Source organism: Colletotrichum graminicola, assembly GCF_000149035.1.
Source record: "Colletotrichum graminicola M1.001 genomic scaffold supercont1.1, whole genome shotgun sequence".
In the NCBI taxonomy this organism is placed as follows: domain Eukaryota; kingdom Fungi; phylum Ascomycota; class Sordariomycetes; order Glomerellales; family Glomerellaceae; genus Colletotrichum; species Colletotrichum graminicola.
Genome location: NW_007361005.1, coordinates 1,668,172 through 1,690,679, shown reverse-complemented (window position 1 = coordinate 1,690,679; position 22,508 = coordinate 1,668,172). Strand labels below are relative to the sequence as shown.

The following is a 22,508-nucleotide window of genomic DNA, read 5'->3' as shown; positions in this document are numbered from 1 at the left end:
GGTCGGAATTGCGACAAGACAGAGAAGGTGGGAAGCGCGGATGTTGGAGCGCCACGGTTGACGGGTAGTAGAATTGACGAAAGGTACCAAGTCTCGGTCTAGGCGGGTTTGGCCACCTCTGAAGTGAGCGTGGTCTGCCGGTGGTGCAGCGTAGGTAGGTGGGTGGGTTGGTTAGGTCGTGGTAGTACCGGACTGGAGCTGGATGCTGCAGGTCAATCAATCAATGGCAGGCGACCCGTGGGATGGAATGGCCGGGAGCGCAGGGTTGACGGCGCAATGGAGAAGGAGATGAGCGAATCGATAGGGAGCGTAAGATGAACAACGGATGGACGAGAAGATAATTACGCCTCGACCGACGACGGGGCCAGCAGAGCGCTAGGAACAAAAAAAAAAGCCCGTAAATGAGGGATTGGCGCGAACTAGGCCGGTTGGTTGGAGGCCAGGGTTGCTGAAGAAGATGGGATAGGCTAGGGTGTGAAGGAAGCCAAGAGACGAGATGGCAAGATGATAAAGATGCAGCAAAGATGGGATAATAGAAGGTTTATGCGAGTGAATCGCAATGTCGCAGCTTTCTGGGCGGAAGGAGAAGGGAAGGGGGGGGGGGGGGGGGGGGGGGGGGACGAATAGAGACAAGTGGAGCGATTGGACTTGATTAGTGGACAGCTTTGGAAGGAACGTTGGTGATGACAGGCTCATCCCTGCCTACCGTCTGGATTTGGATTGGACGTGGTCAGGGTCCATCAGGGAGGAGCAGAGTACGTACGCAGTAGTAGGTACTGCACCTACCGGAACGTTACTATCATTATGTACCTGTGCGACTTCAAGAGGGACCGCCATGACGACCGTACCTTGGTGGTACTATAGGTACGTGCCTAGTATCTCACCTATACCAGGTGGTTAAGCATTACAGCTCCCTTACCTAAACCGACTCGAATGGACGACGGTACACGAATGTTAGTCACTGCATCTCTTTGCTTTTCGCCTGCTTCTTTTTCTTCTTTTTCTACGGCCGACGGCGGTGGTTGTCCACTCTGACCTCCTAATTCATCTCCGCCCATCCCAAAGTCCGCATCTCCACCCGCACCGGCCCCTCCATCAGCTACACCACCTTACTTAGACATCCTCACTCTCGACCCTCCCCTGGACTGTCTCCCTTTCGAGGGGAGCTAGGAGAGCACTTGTGATGCCCGGCCTGGAATGGTCAGGGACTCAATGCTTAGGAAAAGTGAGGACCAAGCAGTCCCAAGGCGAAGGAGGAGAGGCACGCATGCGACCACAACGAATCAACCAGACATCCTACCTAGCGCTGCTGTCGTTGGATTTGTGACGTGCAACCCTGGAAGTCTGGGATTGGGATGCACAACACGGACCACCATCCACCACGGAAGACGCACAGGCACCTCGCGGGATCCGTCCTGCAGCCGGCGCGCCCCAAGGCTCTGAATATCTCTGGACGGAAGTATCTTAGTGTTCGATCTGCCAGCGGGCGGCGAGGGGGAGAACTTCAATGCCTGCTGCGATGGATGCGACCGAGACCGATGTACGATACCCATAGACGGTGAGCGTGGCCGGTTTGTTTGATACGGAGCGCCATAACCCCCCCTCGCGAAAAACGGGCTCTCCCATTGGGCGACGCCACGGCTGACCACTACGCACAGCTAGTTACAAGAATGCGCGAGGGCCACAAAGGGGACGTCGCCATTTGTCAATCATGACAGCAACGTCTCAGAAAGGCCCAGGCAGACAATGATCGAAACATGGACTGGCATGACAAACGGCTCACGAAAGGTGGCCTGGAGGCAGACCATGAGTGAGTGGTAGGCAGCTTCGGGTCGAGTCGTCGAAGCATTAGAAGGGATGAAACGTCCAATCCTGCTACAGACGGATCCCCGTCGGGTGACCGTCTTCATCTTCATCAAATGGTGGTGTCCTTCGCCAATCATAATATAGCATGGAGCGGTAAGGAGAAAATGAAACTGGCTCGGCATATCGCGTCGCAAGTCCCAACATGCGACGAATATGTTTCCACGTCCAGCCTCGATTCGGCCAATCCAGAGTACCTAGGTAATCCGAATGGAGAGAAATGGCGAGAAAAGGCCACCGCGAAACAAGCCGGGAAAGCCTGCAGCCGAACCCACCACGCCCAACTCGTGCTTCAAAGACGTGCTTGGTGGTAATTACTAGGTATGCACACGTGTAGAGCAGCATAAGGGCCGAGGCCATGTGTGGAGTTCGTCCCACGTCTGTTGGTCTCCACCGCAGGAACCGAAGTACCTGGTGTAGGTAATTGAACACCTCAGATGATTTTAAAGGGGCCGCCCATGTTCTGCTGTTCTTCAGAGGACGACGGCAGCCAGCTGTCGACCCCCACATGACCTATTATTACTACGGCCACGGTAATTCCATATAGCACGCATCTTATAATCACAACGATGTCGTATCGCCTTCACTTTCGACTTACGGATTGCTTGGCCTGTCATAGTTCACGCCAGAAGAGGGGGGGGAAGCGTTGAGAAGAACAAAAAGAAAAATGGGGGGGAAAAGAAGAGGCCGGGGACAGAAACAGAAGCAAAAATGCCGGGGAAGAAAACGTCAAGGAAACGAAAAGAAAAAAGAAGCGCGCGCTGCAGAACCATACCATCCAACCGCGAGGAATATTGTTTTTGGGCGTCTCCGTTTCTGACGGCCGCCTCTTCCCGCGCTACGGATCGCTATGACCCCCTCCCCCATCAAGCCCACCACCAACTCATCCGTCTTTCCGTGACACGATGATAGTCTCAAATGCCAAGATGAACCAGAAAAGAAAAGAAAAATAATAGTGGAGGGGAGAGAGATTGGGGGCTTCTTTGGAAATCATCTTTGACGAAATCTCTCCTAGGGGAGTAGGGGGCATTGCAATCTTCCTACTGACTTGTCGCCGGTATATCGCGTGTCTCAACTTATTGTCTTGCATTGTGCCCCGGGAGTGAGGCTAAGGGCAGGGTTGGGGGCGTTGTTCAAACAAGACGTCCATGTTCCTTCGAGAACGGCGATGATGGGCGGGCATGGGGAGAGATGGTCCTTCTGCCCTACGTCACACTGTTAGCGTTTCGGATGATGCAGCTCATATTAACCTCCGATCTCTCCCGTCCCATCGAGACATATCTGACTGACTAGAGCCCGGGGGAGAGGAGGGGAAAGAAAGATGCAAGCACGGAGACGCTAAGAAGGAAGGGGGGGGGATGTTCAGATAAGGTGCCCTGCATGCAGAATGCTGAATGAGGGTTTTATTTTATTTCTGCCGTGAACCACTCTCACGAAACTAAACATTAAAGCGGGCAACGGTTCTCTTCCCATCTTTACCATCGATCAAGGCCGCGTTGGAGACAAACGATACATGACACCTCAGGCATTCTTTAGTGGACAACATACGTACCGGTACGTTATTGTCAATAAAACTCCGTCGATAGCTCGTAAACAAGGCTGCTGCCAACCGGTAGCGGAAGTGTTCGTCTAGGATGGATCAGCGCTCACCTGCCGAGCAGGGATGGAGGAGGCCCACTCTCCTCGTTCCGCGAGAATTGGACGAAATCTCCCCTGCCCAGTATTCAATCCGAGGTCCACAGGGGGAAAAGGAGAGATCGCCATCTCACGAGGGAAGAGCGGGCACCGGAGGGCGGTCCAAGCCATAGCGGTGCCCGGCGCTAGCTGGCTCCGGATCATATGTCCGGACTGGACGGGCCCTGGCAGCGTTCAACCTAAGGTAGGTAAACGACGGGTTCGAGACGGAGATTGCGAGCCACCGTGCCCATATCACCTTTCTGGAGATTCCACTCCTTTGGCCACGTCGTCGTCGTGTGTCTGCTATGCCGTCCGTCCGGCCATCCACGGACTTGAACTATGTCGCTGCTGTCGACTTTGTTGAAAGGAAGCCGCGCTCCTGGACTCACGGCTGCAATGGTGAGCAATAGCGGCCATAGCCAGACACAATCGTCCCAAGGAGGTGAGTTACCGAGAATTAATTTGTCATTATATTTGTTGTTGTTTTTGTCCTCTACGCGTATGCGTGTCGTCGTGTATCCTCTTACTCAACACGCCGTTTTCGAAATTCGCACGGAAACAAAAAAGCAAAAAGGGGGAAATAAACTCAGGTATAAGTGTCTACGTACAAGACCGCGAAGGTCAGTTGAGGGGAGCCTAGTTCATCAATTATGAACGCCGTTTTTCCATGCTATCATAAGGTATCCTGCCACAAAAACAACGAACGAGATGAGACGGGGAAACGTGTCTCAGTGAAGGCCTGCGGCGACGGCGCCCGGGGGCGGCGCGTCGAGGTCCACGCCCTCAACCACTGTCCTCTGCTGCGCGCTGTTGCGGACGAGGTTGCCAAAGTACTTGAGTGCTACCTCGCTCTCCTGCCGTACCTTGAGCGTCTCCTCGCGTCGCCTGCCTAGGTCCTTGACTGACTGCTCCAGACCAACGCGTAGATTGTCGGCCGGGAACCGCAGGACCTTGCGGACCGAGCCTGAAATGCGCGTCGAGTTGGTATGCACGTAGTCGACAGACTCCAGCTGGGCCGCGATCTTGGTCGACAGACGGTGGGGGAGTGAGTTGGGAATCTGGTTGACAATGTAGGCTGCGGCTGCAAAGGCTGGGCGATTGTTAGTTTCGGACTGATTTGTGAACAGAAAGGGCGGAAAACTTACCGGCTGCGACGATTCCGGGGACGATTAGACGACGGAGGTTCTCATTGCCCATGATCTTCGCCGCGCTCAAAGCGTGGTCTAACCAGCCACTACTGCCCATCATGCGCGGGACAAGAGCTCCCGCAAGCGTGAGCGCCATGCCTGTGCCTGCAACCTTCTCCTGCTTTTGAACGATAGTGTTCCAGTCGACAAAGTCCCAGAACTCGGTGGGTATGTCCACATTGCGAGCCATCGAGTCGCGCTTTCTCTTGAACATGACATCGGGGCGGAATACCAGGTTCTCATAGCCCTCGCCAAGATGCAAGATGCCCAGCTGCTTGATGGCGTTGACTCCACCAACCGTTTTCGACTTTGCGTGCTCCTCGCAGGCGATAACCGACTCTTGGATGTAAGACATCATCGCTTCCTTCAGCTCCTCGGCGTACTCAAACGCGTTGAAGATGCCCCGGTAAGGAACGCCATGGTTGTTATCCCCGGCGTGATCGATAGCCGCGCTGAGGGTTGTGCGCGTGTAGTTGTAGACCTCCTTGCACGTCTGCTCTGTAATCTTGTCGATTTCGTCCCCAACCTGAGCAGTCGCCTTTCTGCTCGACTCCAGCTGAGGCTCGATCTGCTCGAGTTCCTTGGTGACCCGACTGAGCTCCGAGTTGGCGACCTCTGAGTTGACATTGGCCAACACGTGGACGTCGTTCAGAATGTTGAGCAGATAAGTCTTGGCCGGTGCCAGTTTGGACCTGGCGCGCTTTTCCAAGACAAATCTGCGCAGCGACTGCTCGAGGTTTTCAAAGTCTCGAATCTTCTCAATGTCTTTGCCCTTGCCCTTCGGGTCATCACTAGGGTCGTCGCCACCACCTCCGCCGCTTGAGCTCCCACTGCCACCGCCTGAAGGACCACCTGGGGGTGCGGTAGGAACAGCGTTACTTGAAACGAAGTGCACCAGCTCGGAGGACTCCTTGTGTGTTCTCGGGCTGAGACCCTGCACTTGGTCGAGAATCATCTTCTCGCATCTCTTCTTGTCTCTGATGTTGTCGAAGCCGTTCACCACAATAAAGAGGTATGCCTTCTCCGCCGCGGCAGCCCAGATGAACTCCTTGGCAGTCATGGTAAAGTGGTTAGCAGCCGAAACCACGAAGACAACCACATCGATCTCCTCCTGGCGGGCGAATACAGCCGTCGTCTTCGTTGTATCCGAATTCAAGCCAGGCGCGTCGATCAGGGCAATATCGACCACACCATTGTTGAGCAGCGATTCGTCAATGGTTCGGACATCCTTGACGTAAACCTTGCATTGAGTGTACTTCTCGTTATCCACGACAAGGTCCTCAAGCTGGGCGAGCTTGTACACATCGTAGGTACTTTCGTTGTGTCTGTCGTAGGTGGCGTCCTTGTGCACTGCATGCACCTCCTCCAGCCCTCCGTTCTCCCTGGCGTCCAGAACCTCGCAGAAGATTGCCGTGCAGGGCTGCTGGTCTTCGGGCAAGACCTTTCTGCGTAGCAGAGCGTTACAAAAGGTCGATTTGCCGGCGTTGAGATCACCAGTAACCAGCACCTTGCTAGAAGTATCTTCAATTCGTTCACGGAGGTTGAGCAGGTGTCGAATACTAGAGCTGATCTTGCCATCTAGGAGCGAGGCGATGGAGCCCTTCTCCAAGGAATGGACAAGTTCCGCCTGGTGAAGCGAGCCCAGCTTGAGATCAAGCTTGAGAATCGAGAAATCCTGAGCGATCTGAGGCGTAACTAATCGCGGCTCTTCGGGTGCACGCCGCTCCTGGGCTTTGCTTGATTCGGCATCATCACGGGCTTCGACCGATGTGAAGGATCGTCGTATCGCCGGGGGGGCAGTCGGGGAAGAGGGAACCGAGCAGGCAGACGTGGGAGCTTCGGCAGTTGTCGACCACGCGTGTGAAGGGGCGGGCCGCGATTGTTCGGTTCGCTGGACAGAAGGGTAGTGGGCGGGCCAGGAGACGTTCATCTCCTGCAACTCCTTTAGGAGCTCAATGACCTTGTTGATCGAGCGGCCCAGCGTCACCCTGTGTGCGTTGTACCACAGCTGATGGATGGCGCCGGCCTGGCTGCGACGATCGACTTCGGAGAGCTGACCATTGACAGAAGTCGGGATGTGACGGTCGCCACCAGAATTCATGGTATCGCCTTTAGCGATACTGCCGCCATATCCCGAGTCGTTCTCAAGCAGAGACTGGAGGTGCGCCGCATGTACGGAGGTGGAACCGGATCCAACGGTCATGAACTGAGGCGGTCTGCTCGATGACGGCACTGGCTGGTCAGGCGTGTCGAAATCATCCTTCTCGACCTCCTGGTCCATAGGGGCCTTGCCCTTCTTCGAAAAATAATCTTGACTCATGTTCGATCACTCAATGATGGAAGTAGCATGGTCAAGCAACGCTGTGGAAAAGAGAGGGGGGGTATAAATTGGGGGAGGTGGCGGGAAGTTTTGTCAGGTCGTGAATGTTTTTTTCCTTTTTTTTTTTTCCCCTTCTTTCCCTTTCCAGGGAAGCTTGTCATGTACAGTAGGTAAGTACCTGAAGACGACTCCCCGGCGCATGACTTTGGGCGGAGCGGCAAATTTCCCTTCACCCCGTTGTCGCAGCTCTTCGTCTATTGGCTCCAGAAACAGGCATCGGAAAATGCCGCCATCTAGGTACACTACGTAGGTACTTTCCCTTATCTAATCATCCGAGCGGCGACCCAGTCGGGCCTCCCAGCGCGATCGGTCTGAACACGCAGTGACTGGGTACGCTGTGCCAGGCTGTTGTACCTAGACATACGTCCCGTGCCTGTTACGTGAGTGAGCGAGTGCTAGGCAACCCAAACATCAATCGACCTCCACCAACGACTCTTCTACACGACACTAACATTGTCGCTGCCATCGACCCTTTAGCGCCTATTGCTTGGCTCTTCGACTCTACGACATTCTATCTTCCTCCCCACCGGAGCGATCATCACAAGCGTCCACAATGAATGTACGATGCGTGCATCTTCTTCCCCGCCATCATCCACCCTGCTGACTCTGCAACGTAGATCCTCGAGTACATGTTCGGCAAGCGCATAACGCCTGCGGAGCGTTTGCGCAAGAACCAGCGTATGCTGGATAAGGCAATCCGGGAACTCGACCAAGTTCGCGTAAAGTTGGAAAAACAGGAAAAGCAGTTGATTACGCAGATTAAGCAGAGCGCCCAGAAGGGACAGATGGGCGCCTGCAAAATCCAGGCCAAGGATCTGGTCCGGACGCGGAGGTCAGAAGCGGCAAAGCTACGAGCAAAAGGGTATTGATGCTAATGGTTCCCTCCGCAGATACATTGAGAAGTTCTACGGCATGCGCAGTCAACTGCAAAAGATTTCGCTTCGCCTTCAGGTACGACGTTTCGATGACGCGTGGCTCTCGAGGGGCGGTTCCCGACTGACATACACATCCCCTCACAGACATACCGCACCAACGAACAGATGATGACGGCCATGAAGGGCGCAACTCAAGCCCTGGGCACAATGAATCGATCGATGAACCTTCCCGCCCTTCAGCGGATCGCCATGGAATTCGAGCGCGAGAACGACATCATGGATCAAAGGCAGGAGATGATGGACGATGTCATGGACGATGCCATGGACGTCGGTGCCGAGGAAGAAGGCGAAGAGGTGGTTGAGCAAGTCTTGGAGGAGATTGGAGTCGACCTGACGTCGGCGGTAAGCACTTCCGAGCAGTTGATGACGGAGAAGCACTGGCTAACTCGATGGTTCCGCAGCTCGGAGAAACACCGTCTGGAATGCAAACGGCAGCAGTACCGGAGAGCCGAATTGCTCAAGCGGTTGGCGGAGGCGGAGGTGGAGGCGGGGACCCTGGTGACGACGACCTCCAGGCTCGCCTGGATAGCCTCCGACGGTAGTCGCATTGACGCTTGATGTGGTGTTCATAATGTCCCGGGACAGCAACGAGACAGCAACGATGGACAAAGGGGGCAGGGGAATAATGGACATCTAATTTGTTTTGCCACACAAGGCACGGAGTCTTCATGTCACGGGAAGGCGTACATTTTCTCAAGCGGGCGTTTCTCACTATGCAGCAACCATCCATGTGTTCGTCTTGGTTGGCGAGCTCTGAGTTGTCACTCGGGAGGTTGCATCGGAACATTGCGTCATTCGTCTACCGTAAAGACAGAATGCCCCGCCCAGATGCATTGTTTATTTTGCCGAGTGGTCTTCCGTAGAGAAGCTGGGTTTATAGATCAAGGCCTCCCCGCCTCTTGACTCTGTCTTTGGCCGCATTGTTGATGGTCAGCTTGGCGTTCGTCAGTAGGATACACCAGACTCGGCTTCGACTAAGCAACCAACGGTTTCTTTGGCGGTAAAGGTTGTCACCCAAATATTCAAAGTAGGCCGAAGACGTAGACGGCGCAAACATGTGGATATGCAATTCAGCGACGTGGTGGACGCTCTGGGCCACACATTGCAGAGCATCCATTGAATGCATGAAGTGCTGTTCCGAGTCAGCGGTCAGTCAAGCAAATGTGGGCTTTAGTATTTGGGCAGAAGCGTGGGCAGCAGAGTGGGCAGCAGATCTCCCATGCCAGCCCAACCTAGCAAAACAAACGTGTCGGACCCTGATTTTTCGGAACAAGACGTTTCCTGGTCTCATGACACAAAGATGCAATAGGATAACAACAACAGCAGTGTCTGCTCAAGACATGCACCCTGTCCTGCCCCGCTTCATTCATCAGTCGGGCTTATCAGGGATCGGATGCCGGCTAAGCTTCTGCGCCAGCATGTTGTCACTGTGTGTTACAGGCGTTGGTTTGGCTGAGATATCCAGACGGTTCGGGGGGCTCCATATTGTCGTGTCATGGAGATGGAGATGGTTTCTCTTGCACTTTTCCCCCTTGGCAACGGGTGGCTATAGGCTATAGGTGGATGGCCAAGCCATCAGAGAGACAGACGGACGCTTGATGGTTCGGCTCGACTTTCACTTCCAGAAAGCAAAACAAGTCAGGGCGCCAGCCACCTTGGCACCCGAACGTATAAGCTTTCTGGAAGGGGACCATTCCGTGGCCCTCGCTACTTTGTGAGTTTGTCTGCAAGTCATTTCGCAATACTGTCTGATTAACACGCATTGAGGGATGTAAGAGGCCCTTTACGCGCGCGCGGGGCGTAAACCTGATACACCCGACAGCGTTCAAAGTGATGTATACCTAACTTCACTCGGGAGGTGTGTTGTTGAGTCGTTCATGCGGTGCAGGGAGAACCCGTCCATGTGGCCCCTGGTCACTCGGCTCGAATGTCCCTGTTGAGAACTTAGACCAGTTGCACAGGTCGACATGAAACGCTTGACCAAAGAGTAGCAGCCAATATGCATGCATGCCGTTGAAAAAGCAGATACGTCAATGTTGGAGGATCAAGACCGGGTCATTGGTCATGTTCGTGATCGGCATGGCAAAGGCCGGGTTCGACTTAGTCAATATTTCGTGGTTGGGCCTCGGTGTGAGATGATGCATCCCCCGTCTTGGTCCGGTCCGGTATCTACTTAAGCAAGTCAACCAGGCTGGCTACCTTGGTAGGGAGAGCAGAGCAAAAGTGCAGAGCAAAGTACTGAGAGTTCCGAAGGTGGATGGAGTGTGTCGGGCTCTCTCTCTCTCCTCTTGACTGTTTTCGTCCTTCTGTGAGTTTAAAATTGTTTGGATACCGCCGAGGCCTTCCACGAAGCTCAGTCGAAACCCCTAGTGTGCCTGGCATCTTGGCCAAAACCCGGATCCAGAACCAGCAACATCTCTTGCCTCGCTTCGCCTCACATTACCTCATATTAACCCCCTCCTTCCAATCTGACGCAAGACATCATCGCCGCGCCGGATGGTGAGTCCTAACTGCGCAGCATATCTCGGTCACAACGAATCTTGGATCTACCGAACACAGCTCACCTCGAATCTGGGGGTATCGTAGGGTAGGTACGTCACACCAGGCCAGGTACCGCGAGGCCTGCTCCCCAATTGTCGCAACAAGAGTGGAAAGCAAGCTTGAGCCAACCCTGGCAAGGCAAGGGCCCCCCAATACCTAGCCGAGCGGAGAGTAGTACCTACCTACTGGTAAGCGCCGCTAAGAAACGACCCTGCAAATCGTTCCCACCGCTTTCGTTTTTTGTTTTTATTGTTATTTTTATTTCTTTTTACCTCAGCTACCTAACCTAACCTACCTAGGTAGGTAGGTACCTTACCTTTACTTTGCGTACGGATACCTACGGTAGGTATCCATCCATCCGTACGCACTTTACCGTACGGCTTGCCCTTTCCCATCATCCAGCCAACCATCCCACTCCCCTCTCTCTCCCCCTTCCCCCTCCCCCTCCCTCCTGGACTGACTGCGAAGCACTGAACCAGAGACAGCGCAACATACACATTCACACCTTCCCTCCTACGTCCTCAACTCAACACCATCATTCCCCTCCCTGACGGCATCGCAGCTCTGACTATCTCGCCCGCCAAACTGCTTTCCTCGTCACCTCTACTTTGGTTGTTTTTGTTGTTTCTCCTACATCTTCGCCAGACAGCGTCTTCGTCCCCGTTAAATAGTAAAGGAATAAAATTTAGGTTATTATATAATAAGGCTAGATTAATAGGCCTTTATTAACTTTTCTAGACTTAAGCCCGGACTACCTTACATGAAGTCATAAACACCGTGCTCCCGGCTATTGGCACGATTCATTCTCTCTCGTCTTTGCCGGGCCTTGCTCGCTGCCATCCGTATTGGTCTGCCTGCAAGATTGGCTCAACAACCATGCACTCTCTTGACTTTCGACGACGCTCAAGGCAATTTGCTGGCGCCTACGTCTTGACCCTGCCCGACCCTTCCAACATCTGCGTGTCCTTTTTCTGTCCATCTGCTCTCATGCATCGAGTCTGCCCAGCTCGAAACCGGCTTACTATCTAGCCCCCGGGTGGTCTCGGACCATTTTGCCCCTCCACCAAACCAAAAGACTGCCCTTGCTTGCTAGGCCTTATGCTAACGCAGCCTCTCTCAGACAGCATACTTTGCGACATTCCTCCCACGACAAAAACAACGACCCATACGAAGGCTAAATCGCTGTGAACCCATCGTATCCGATCGATTGTGCAAGCGGAACGGTAACCTTGACGTCTTTTCCAAGGTTCTTTAAACTGGCAGGAAGCAAGCGTCGCAGCCTCTCCAACCAGGGGAGTGGTCTGCTGACTAGAATGTTCGGCGGCGGCTCCAGTTCGGCTGCGTCCAAGGCGCAGAGTGACCTGAAAGAAGACCGAAAGTCGCCTTCACCCGAGTCCGACAAGGGCTCCACGGCCGCCACCAAGTCATCCGACCAAGCCGCGAGCGGCGACAAGCGGAGCGGGAACAGCAGTCCTCCGGGCCGCCAGCAACAGGATGGCGCTGTGGACAAGAAGCGCCGCGCCAGCGGCGTCCAGAGTAAGGCCGCTGGCCTGCTGGCTCACGCCAAGAACACCTTGAACTTTTCTCAAGTCGGCCGGAACAGCTCGGATGCAAGTTCGCAGACTCCTCTGCAGAAGTTGGGCAAGCAGGACCCTGCGCTCGCAGTGCCCCAGGGCCAACACAACAACTCGGCCGGCGATTCCATCCCCGGCCCTCGATCGACATTCCGTGTTGGCGTTTGGGAGGACAGGAACAAGAAATGCCGTCGCACGATGGAGGATACTCATGCTTTTCTCTACAACTTTTTGCACACCCCAGCCCCTGTCCTTGATGGCAAGAAGAACAACTCTGCGGCCGACGACAAGGAGGCACTTGCTCAGGACATGGTCGAAACCGACAACGGCTACTTTGCCATCTTTGACGGTCATGCCGGCACATTCGCCGCTGATTGGTGTGGGAAGAAGCTGCATATCATCCTGGAGGACATTATTCGAAAGAACCCCAACGGTCCCATCCCCGAACTACTCGACCAGACCTTCACGTCAGTCGACGCGCAGCTAGAAAAGCTCCCTCTTAAGAACAGCGGATGCACCGCAGCTGTCGCCGTACTACGTTGGGAAGACCGGGTGCCCAGTGACCGCTCTGCGACTGGCTCCCAGGCCATTGCGCCTGCTACCGCGGCGGCCACTAAGGCGGCCAAGTTGTCGACGGAAGAGATTAAAGATGACAAGACAACCTCGGCGAGCGGCACCGAGGCCGCGCACGCCAAGCTGAAGAGTTCGGCGAGCCGCCAGCGTGTTCTCTACACGGCCAACGTCGGAGACGCCCGCATTATTCTCTGCCGTGCTGGCAAAGCGCTTCGCCTTTCGTACGACCACAAGGGCAGCGACGAGAACGAAGGCAAGCGGATAGCGAACGCAGGTGGTTTGATACTCAATAACCGCGTTAACGGTGTCTTGGCTGTGACGAGAGCCCTTGGTGACACCTATATGAAGGATTTGGTTACCGGGCATCCGTACACAACCGAGACCGTCATCCAGCCCGAAAGTGACGAGTTCATCATTATAGCTTGTGATGGAGTAAGTTTCTGCTTCTGTACCCGTGGACAATGTCTGACAGTTTCTTAGCTTTGGGACGTTTGCTCCGATCAAGACGCCGTTGACCTCGTCCGTAGCGTCGAGGACCCGGTGGAAGCCTCGAAACTCCTCGTCGATCATGCACTGAATCGCTTCAGCACGGATAACTTGTCTTGCATGATTGTTCGACTGGACAAGGAGGCACTGCTGGAAAGTCAGAATGACAAGGAGAACGCCATCGGAGTGGAGCGCCCTCCCACCAACTCGGCCAAGGTCAGCGAGTCCGAAAAGATCATCCGGGAGACGAAACAGAAAATTGCGGAAGGCGGCGCGCCGGCTGTGGGCGTTTCAGCCAGCAACAGTGGCCGCGGACATGATCCGGCGTCCATTGACAACGGAGACTTCAAGCCGACCACACTGGATGATACTCTCGAGGAGGAACCGGGGCCGATGGATGACGGCGACTCCCCAGAGGCTGCCCCTGACGTGGTTCCTGCACTTCTTCCTGCAGAAGTGGAGCAAACCGACACAGCGGCGTCTAAGAAAAGTTCCTCGACTTGATGGAAACATGATGCTTGACGACTCGGCCTGGTCTGAGGGAGCATTCCGTACGTATGTTGGGCATTTACTATGGAGTCGAGGCAGTTATTGGACTGGGAGGGAATACACGGGATGACATTGCAAGAAGTCGGTCCAGAGGTTGCGAGCAAGTGGGAGCTGAGAGCCGGGAACGGACACGTACTTATGATGCAAACGCAACAGCCGTATGGCAAGGAGCGCCTACTGTAGGCTATATGTACATTTAGCTATCAAATGGGGTTGGTCCGCGATCGCGATGCAAATGATGCTGCCCACTTATATGTGAGATGAAGTCTCGATGCAGCATTGTCGGCGGGAACAATGCATAGATGAAATGTTAAGCAAACATTGGTCAGCAGACGTCGGGCAACAGGTGCGCCTTGCTGTCTGTCAAAAGAAGAGCCCGAGTCAAGGAGCTTCTCCGCGTAGGTGCTCTCCGCCACGGCCCACGGCCCACGTCCCACGATTGTTGAAGCTACCCCGCGTACCCACTCGCCGAGGCTGAATTACCTAGTTAGCACCGGTCGACTCTGACATTGAATTGTTGGAAGGACGGATATAGATGCACGAGTTTGTCACAGTGCAACGGAAAGCTGGCCGGCAACTGCATAATGAAGAGTCCTCACGGCCGGATCAGTCTGGCGCGGCGATTGTTCGTATATATCTATCTGTACACAACTAACATAGTCAACCATTGGCCGGACCAATTGGTTCACCGTCCCTCCCTCCTTGATTATGAAGGCGATCCGAGACAAGAAAAGAAGAAGGAAAGTCGGGGACGGTGCCATCGACCGCCCAAGGGGGGGGGGGTACGTGACGTCAACAAAGGTTCGGATGCGCGTGTGCGATGGGCGAACGTGACCCAGCCTGCCGCGCGAGCGTCAACGTGACCACGGGCTCCAGTGCCAGTCACAGAGAGTGGCGGCGGCGCAAGGAGCTTGGGCTTTTGGGAGGCTCGGGCAAGTTCCCCAGTATCGGGATCCCCCAGACTGGGAGGGAGGGGTCTGTCTGGGGCAGAATGCGTCACGGGACGAGCGTGGGGAGAAATTAGTGTTTTGAGCGATGCCTCCGTTCTCAACTGCCAATTGTCTGCGACACGAAACGGCTACGTATTGTGCCATACCATGTACACTACCGGGTGCTGCGCAGCCATTGGCTTCGGGTGACCTCACCTTGCTTTCATTTCGTACACCGGAGGCGCCGGGGAGGGTGGGGGAGGGCTGCTGGGAACCTTTACTGGCGTGGCGCCGGACTGTTCGGCGCTGCCCATGTTCGCCGGAATCCAATCGAGAGAGTTGGGAGAGGGACAGACCAGACGCCAGGCAAGATCGGGGAGGCAGGAAACGTATCTCTTGCTTTTCTTTTACCTAAGGTGAAAGCTGAATAGCCCATGTTAGAGGCACACTATTACTCCATGCCTTGTGTTCACTCTTGATTCATCAGTCGGGGGTGGTAGAGAGAAAGAGAGAGAGACAGAGACAGAGGTTGACGAACCAAACACCCCCGCATGCAAACCGACGGCTTCCTCAATTCCTTGACGCTCAATTGCATGGTAGATCTCGGGGCAGTCTCATCCATCTGATACATCTTGACGGTTACATGGACAGTTTCCGCCTCGCATTCTTCTCCTTCGGCAATCTGCAATCTGTCGAGCCAAACCGTGCCAATCAGACGCCGGAAAACACAGGCGCACCCCTCGTCGATAAGGACGGGAGTTGGTTGAGTTGATGGTACGCACGCGTTTTCTTCCTTTATTTCTTTCGCCTGCCTGCCTGTCTTCGCTTGGGTCGCACAAAAGTGCCTGCTTGTATCCCTGTCTGACGGCCAACGGACAACCAAGCCCGTCCGTCAAACCCGATCTCGCGAGCATGATTGATTGCCTTTGTTTTGTGTCCATTCCTTTACAACTAAACCAGCAGAGCCGAGTCCGAGGCGCAACGCTCCAGTTACACCATACCGACTTTTTGTTTGGGAAATCGTCCCAACACCAGACGAGGACGGCCGAGTATTCTCCTCTTCCTCGTGCTTGCTTGCCTAGGTACTTACCTACCTTGCAAGGCCTTGGATACCTTTCTCCGGCCTATCCAACTTCACCACACACTACCTTCCTCGTCCGGACCAGTCCACGCCGCATCCTCACTTCCTCATCCAACACCTCCGCACGCCCAGTCCTCCCCAGTCAGTCACACTTGGCCAGGTAGGTGCCTTGGGGAGGTACGTATCCTTACCTAGTGTACCTACCTACCCAGGTACCCTGGCAGCCTGGGTGCGTACCTACTTGGGCAATTCAATCCACCTGCCTGCCTACCTGTACTCGCAGTGTACTACCTACCTATTTGTACGTACATTGAGGAGATTATCCGTAACTGCCTACCTACCTATCTACCTATCTACTACCCAGGTAGTTAGTAGTAGGTCAGATTGAGCAGAGCTACCTACCTAGCTTAGGTACCTCATCCACGTACGTCCCACCACCCAACCCACTACGGCTTATGCACCAGACGGTGTACATACTTATTACCTACAGGCAACCCGCAGCGTCAAGGGAAGCACTGACCATCCCCGCCCCCCAAAAAAGGTCCCCGCTCAGCAAAACGTGGACCGACAAAAACCACCCACGCCCCGCCGCTGGTGGCTGCAAACCCGTCTTTTTCCCCTCCATAAACCCGTTGCAAACCGCCCGATTCGACCGAGTCTATCCATCAAAGAAACCCAGCATCGTGCCCTCCATCACCCCGCGATTGTTGCAGCACGACTGCCCGGCCCATCATGGCCCAATACGCAGTCCCACCCTCATCCAATCTGAGCCCGACCACCTCCAACGCCCCCTCGACCGCTGCCGGCGCTTCGGCGCAGGCACAGGCACCGGCACAGGCACAGGCACAGCCTGGGACGGCCGGTGCACCCCCCCAGCATAAACGCGTCTACCAGGCCTGCATCCCGTGTCGCCGGAGAAAGGTCCGTTGCGATCTGGGCAGCGTCGACAACCCCCACGACCCGCCCTGTGTACGATGCCGCCGCGAGAGCAAGGAGTGTTTCTTCAGCGCTACTAGGCGGAAGCGCAAGACCGAGGATGGCGACGACCCCGACCCCGATGATGTCGACGACTACACCGTCCGCAATGGCCGAAAACGCGTCCACGTCAGCGGCAGCCCCCCCGTCACCATCGACCACCGCCTCTACAGCGAAGTGCCCCTTACCCCGGGAGGCTCCACGGGCCGGAATCAACCCTTGCGCCGCCCGGCCTCCATCGGCGGTACCCCAAGCACGACGAGCCAGACCGACAGTCGCCAGCGCGCCGACTACGTCATGGACGATGAACCCAACGCCCAGCTCGAGAATCACGAAGCCCAGGATCTCATGCGACCCGGCGTCTACGGGCCCCACGATGCCTTGGATCTGCTCTATAAGGCGGCCACGGATAGGTCAGTCCAGCTCAGCAAGGTCCAAGACCCAGCTGCTTACCACTCCTCGGCCTATAGTCCTGCAGCCAGCAACCACAAGCGCCACGAGAGCGTTGCTTCTATACCTGCCATACCGCAGCAGCCTCTCGTCGTGACACCTGGAGCAACCATGAAGCCTCGGCTCAACAGCCGTCCGCCCGCCCCGGTCAAGCTTGCGCCGCAGCCCATTGACCCAGAACTGACGCGCCGCGACCTCTCCGGCGAGCCTGGCTACCAGGATGCCATCAAGGCCTGGGGGAGGTTCAGGTTCGTCAGAGCCGGCTGGTTTTCTGCGCAGGAGGCCATTGAGTATATCGACTAGTAAGCCGCCCTCCCTCACTTTACCAGTCCATGTCGTATTTAACCTTTGTTAGCTACTACGAATACCTATCACCCCTCACCCCAATCTCACCCCCGACCTTCCGTAACCCCGCATCGCACGTCACCCTCCTGACGGAGGAACCCATCCTCACCATCACACTCCTGACCATCTCTTCGAGATATCGAAAGATCCCCGGAACCGGTGGCCACTGCAGGTCACACGCCATCCACGAGCAGCTCTGGACGTACCTTCGTGGCATGATTGAGAGGTGTCTGTGGGGTCAAGAGGCTTTCGGGGGCGGGTTCGCCGCGATGGCTGGTGCGTCATCTCTTCCCGACGATCAATCGAGTAGCACCGCGCCCTGGCGAGGAATGAGGAAAGGCAGTCTACGGACCTTGGGGACGATTGAGTCCTTGATGATCCTCACCGAGTGGCATCCTCGTGCGCTTCACTTTCCACCAGCAGAGGCCATCGATGAGCTTATGCTTCCTTCATATGAGGGCAGTGACCTGATCAGCACCGATGAAAACGGCAACCAAAGGCCGTCTGCCAACATTGGCGGCAAGAGGCTTGACAGTTGGCTCGAGCCCGCCTGGAGGAGTGACAGGATGTGCTGGATGCTTCTCAGCACCGCCATGGGTTTAGCCTACGAACTCGGCGTGTTCGACGACATCGACGAGCTGTTGCGCGACGGCGCCATTTCGCGTCCCGAGTACGAGGAGGAGGTGTACCGCCAACGAGCCTACCGCATAAAGCGCCTGCTCTTGATATATCTGACCCAGCTGGCTGGCCGCCTCGGGTGGACCAACATGGTGCCCGAAGCCCTTCGTAGGAGCGACCCGGCCGTGGCTCGTCGTCGCCCGGCATCGACGGAAGGTACCACGCCCGGGACCAACCCGTCGTCCATGTCCAATGCCTTCAACTACATTCCTGACCTCGAGCTGGACGATCAGATAATACACTGCTGGGCTGGGATCAGCAACGCGATGCATATTGGGAACGAGAAGCTGTTCAAGTCGCGCAAGCATACCACCGACATCATTCAGAGCGGCAAGTACACGGAGATGTTGAAAGATTTCCAGCCGTTGCTTCAGGACTGGTGGAAAGAGTTTGAGCGTTACAGGCTGCCGCCTTACATCAGGCACATCCTCACCATCGAGTATGAATACGTGCGCATCTACGTCAACTCGTTGGCCCTGCAGGCCGTCGTCGAGCGGTGTACCAATAACGCCGGTCACACAGCAGCGCATGTGAGCCAAGGCGCCCATGGCAACCACAATGCCGGTAGCGCGGCGCAGCTGTCGCCCCAAACCCAGAACTACTTTGGTAAACTACCTCTAGGCCAGCTGGGTGGCTTTGGCGCAAGTGATCAGGAGTACATCAAGGAGGTCATCACCGGCTGCCGGAACCTGCTCCGAACCGTTGTGGAGGGCCTCCTCCCGGGCGACTATCTCAAGCACGCCCCCGTGCGGACGTATTTCCGCATCATCAGTGGAGCCATGTTCCTGCTCAAGACCTTTGCCCTGGGCGCTCCGCGGTCGGATGTCAAGCTCAGCATTGACTTGATGGATGAGACGGTGAAGGCCCTCCGTAATTGCATCGTCGACGATGTTCACCTGGGCATCCGATTCGCAGACCTACTCGACTCCCTGACCAGTCGGCTTCGCAACCGGTTCATTCAGGCTCCAGCTCTGGGGAAGGCTTCTTCTGCGGATGGAAGGAGCCCTGACCCGCATGTCGTCGCCAACGGCGCTGCCGCTGCCAACGGTCAACAAGCCAACGGCGGCGACGGCCAAACCTGGTCCAACCACGCCATGAAGCTACGAGACGGCCTCGCTGTACACGGTAAACTTCCACTCCTTCTCTTCTCAGTTTTCTCTTTGATGAACGACAGCAGCTGACATGGATGCACCAGATGATCCCGCCAACATCTCCGCAACGCCCTTCGACCTTAGTACGGGCAACTTTCCCTATCCATCGGGTACAGCCTCGGTCCTCGGACCCTCGACGCCGGCACCACCGCCTGAGAACGGCGCCGCCGCTGCCGGGAGCAGCAACAACGCCCCGACGACGGGAATGGACAACCTTTTCGACTCGACGGACTGGAACAACCCGGGCAACGAAATGTGGTACCTACCGCCCGGCCCGGCCTTCTTCCAGAACATAGACAACACGGCCGTCGCCATGACCGCCGAGGGCGTCAACGTCGGCGGCCTCGATCTGCTCGAGTACATGGCCATGGACACGGGTTTCCCCTCCATGGACGGACCCTCGTCGTACCCCTGAACCAGGCAGGGAAGGGGGTCCACCCGCAACTGAAAAGCAACGCTATCAACAGAATACAAAGGCAGAGTGATTGGCAGAGGGTGGTTTACAGAAAATCGAGCAGGCAACCGGCTTGGGTGGAATGGCGCTTCATCGGGTCTTGCAAATGGAAAGATAAGGCGGCAGGTTTTTATTTTAACCCGCCCTCGCGCGAGCGACTTTTGGTTATATCCTTGGCACCTTGGAAAAACAAGCAGCAAGCAAGCATTATTCGCGGGGGGAGTGGCCCCGAGAGACCGCACTGTCGAAATATCTCTTACACAATATACATGCCATAACCGGCATGGGCAAGAGTATGACTTAGATACCCCTTTTTTTTCACAGTTTTGAATTAGAAGCAACCAAGCTCGAAGACCGACCCAGCAGGCATCTCGAGTACGGGCTATACGGGAATGCACATGCACACACATACATACATGCGCACGCGCGCACACATGGGACATGGGACGTGTACTCGGAAATGGAGGCTCGGCCAAGTTCGTACGTAGTGAGCGACCGTTTGCGTCTCCTACAAAACCGCGACTGAGCTTGCGCGGAGCGCGGGCGCGTCCAGGGTCATCGGGGAGGTTTTGGGATATATATGCAGATGAAATATGATTTACAACGGGTGAGGGGGGGGCCAAGGCGGTCCCAATGCTCAAAGGCAACCCAACCCAGGAAGAAGCATTCCGGATATTAACCCCTCTCCCCTACCCTCCCTCTTCCCCTACGTAGACTACTTAACCCGTCCTATGTTCCCTCAAACGTGCCCCCCCGCAGTGTCGTAGCTTCGTTGCCGAACCTGGCCTGGTCACCCCCATCTGACCCATTTGGATACACGATACACCTATTCGCGTGCATGTAGCACTTCCCCTGTCGCGAGTGCCTTTTTTTTGGGTCCAGTGACATACACGACTAGACACATACACAAAATCATGGAAAGAGACAAGACCAGAACAGAGAACATGTGAAAGCAAAGCATGGAGCCGGGAACGCCTAGCCAAATGCCATTGGAGAAGCGAAACAGAAAGCCTACTACCCACCAACCGACCAACCCTTTTTTCCATCCAATTCACGAGAGAACACTTCTGTCGAATTCGTCTGTCCCCGATCGTTTTCCGATTCGGCTCGTGTATGGGAAGTTTTCGGGATAGTACTGGAGAAGAAGCTGGTCTTCGCAAGCGATGGGGTAACCTAAGTGACGAGGCCCTTCTTGCTCTGTTGCGTGGAGAGGCACAGCGTCACGGTCAGCAGCCGGTCTTTGAATCCCGCCTGGCCAAACCCACGTCCAAATCTCTCCCACTTCCCCCCGCCCGGAAACCATAGAGGGCGGGAGCGCGAGCAGTCCATGAGGCTCAAAAAGTATATCAAGCCGAGGCACTGCCGCTGCGCTCACAACCGGATGTAAGATTTACTCACCAAGTACTCCCACAGGAGCTTGGTCATCTGATCCGACATCGTATACAGATCGATGGAAAACTCTCCCGCTACAAACGTATCAGCCGTGAGTCGCTCAATTCATTAATCACTCGTTACAAGCCGGCCCCTCCACCTCCTAACGCAAGGAAAACTGACCGCTCAGAAGATCGACACCAGGGGAAGCAGGCGTTAGCTCACCATCGACATCACTCTTGATGTATGTGTCCGCAGTCTTATTATCATTGATGATTTGGATGACGCGGAGCAGATCATCCTCATCAAGCTTCTCCAAAGCCTGCGCAATCTTCTCGTAGTCGTACTTCTGGGCACCCTTCTTACCGGCACCACCCTTCTTTTTGAGGCGGTCGTCGTCGGACGGAAGAGGACCAGTCTCGCGCAGAATCTGCTGCAAGGCCTGCGACGGGTTCTTGAACGAGACGGTGTGCTCGGCGTCGTAACGGTTCTTTGCAAAATTCAGGTCGTGGCTAAGGGTCTGCTTCGATTTTTCGGTGATGTAGCAGTCGATCGTCATGTCGAATTCACCCCATCCCTCGTTCTCGCATCGGAAGGGAGGCTTGGTGAAAGCTGAAGGGATATTGATGGTCAGCGAGCCACGGCCGGGAAAGAGCAAGCACGGGCAGGGAGTCTACGAACTTTGCGTTGGGTTTTCGAAGGATGGGTGCAGGTTGTAGACAACCTTCTGGAAGCAATCGGCCGGGTGCTCCTCACCGTCCTCGCCAACTATGTAGATCACGATGGACCATTTTCGCATGGGAAAGTCTTCAACGGGGGAGGGTTTGTCACTAGGTGGAGAAGATCCAGAGTTAGTAGCTGGTCCTGAAGGAGCGCATCCATGGGAAACAACTTACATGACGTTCTGCTCGGTGACGAGCCTGACTTTGCGCTTCAGCCCCTTGTTAGCACTGGATCGAATCGATACTATCCGTGATGGCGAATTATGCTCCTTCTGGGTCACCACCTTTGGAAAAGCCATAATGGGTAGTGGTGATGGAGGAAGAAGAGGGTTGCGACGGGTGATAGTAGGAGAGGCGATGGGTTGGGGAGGTACGAAACAGGCCAAACGCGGTGAAATCATATTGAAACGAATTTCGCGAAGTTTTCAAGCGTGCTTGGTAAGGGGAAGCTTTCCATTTGATTGACAGCGCAAGCTGTTTACCTCAAAGGTGGTGGTGAGCGGGCAGGGCGGAGTCGCAGAGGAACGCGACGCAATGCGGTGACAATATGGGTGAAATGGAACGGTGGCCCTTACCTCGACAATCAT

At 55.4% G+C, this 22,508-nt stretch overlaps 5 protein-coding genes across 5 annotated transcripts; 3 read left to right on the top strand and 2 right to left on the bottom strand.

The window, feature by feature from the left end:
• Positions 1-4,268: 4,268 nt before the first annotated feature.
• Positions 4,269-7,047, bottom strand: GLRG_00442 (transmembrane GTPase fzo1; the record flags this gene model as incomplete). Its single annotated transcript, XM_008091127.1, has 2 exons — positions 4,269-4,630; positions 4,686-7,047. The coding sequence occupies 2 exons, from the start codon at positions 7,045-7,047 to the stop codon at positions 4,269-4,271; spliced, it is 2,724 nt and encodes a 907-aa protein (XP_008089318.1).
• Positions 7,048-7,660: 613 nt separating this feature from the next.
• On the top strand, positions 7,661-8,584 carry GLRG_00441 (Snf7 family protein; the record flags this gene model as incomplete). The annotated part of the gene is made up of 5 exons (XM_008091126.1): positions 7,661-7,666; positions 7,725-7,939; positions 7,998-8,058; positions 8,127-8,384; positions 8,444-8,584. 5 exons carry the CDS (start codon positions 7,661-7,663, stop codon positions 8,582-8,584), a joined length of 681 nt encoding a protein of 226 aa, XP_008089317.1.
• A 3,312-nt stretch (positions 8,585-11,896) lies between these two features.
• Positions 11,897-13,720, top strand: GLRG_00440 (protein phosphatase 2C; the record flags this gene model as incomplete). The annotated part of the gene is made up of 2 exons (XM_008091125.1): positions 11,897-13,162; positions 13,211-13,720. 2 exons carry the CDS (start codon positions 11,897-11,899, stop codon positions 13,718-13,720), a joined length of 1,776 nt encoding a protein of 591 aa, XP_008089316.1.
• A 2,787-nt stretch (positions 13,721-16,507) lies between these two features.
• Positions 16,508-19,789, top strand: GLRG_00439 (uncharacterized protein; the record flags this gene model as incomplete). Its single annotated transcript, XM_008091124.1, has 3 exons — positions 16,508-17,502; positions 17,556-19,348; positions 19,419-19,789. The coding sequence occupies 3 exons, from the start codon at positions 16,508-16,510 to the stop codon at positions 19,787-19,789; spliced, it is 3,159 nt and encodes a 1,052-aa protein (XP_008089315.1).
• Positions 19,790-21,001: 1,212 nt separating this feature from the next.
• Positions 21,002-22,508, bottom strand: GLRG_00438 (YEATS family protein; the record flags this gene model as incomplete). The annotated part of the gene is made up of 6 exons (XM_008091123.1): positions 21,002-21,025; positions 21,227-21,294; positions 21,425-21,811; positions 21,881-22,029; positions 22,096-22,130; positions 22,497-22,508. The coding sequence occupies 6 exons, from the start codon at positions 22,506-22,508 to the stop codon at positions 21,002-21,004; spliced, it is 675 nt and encodes a 224-aa protein (XP_008089314.1).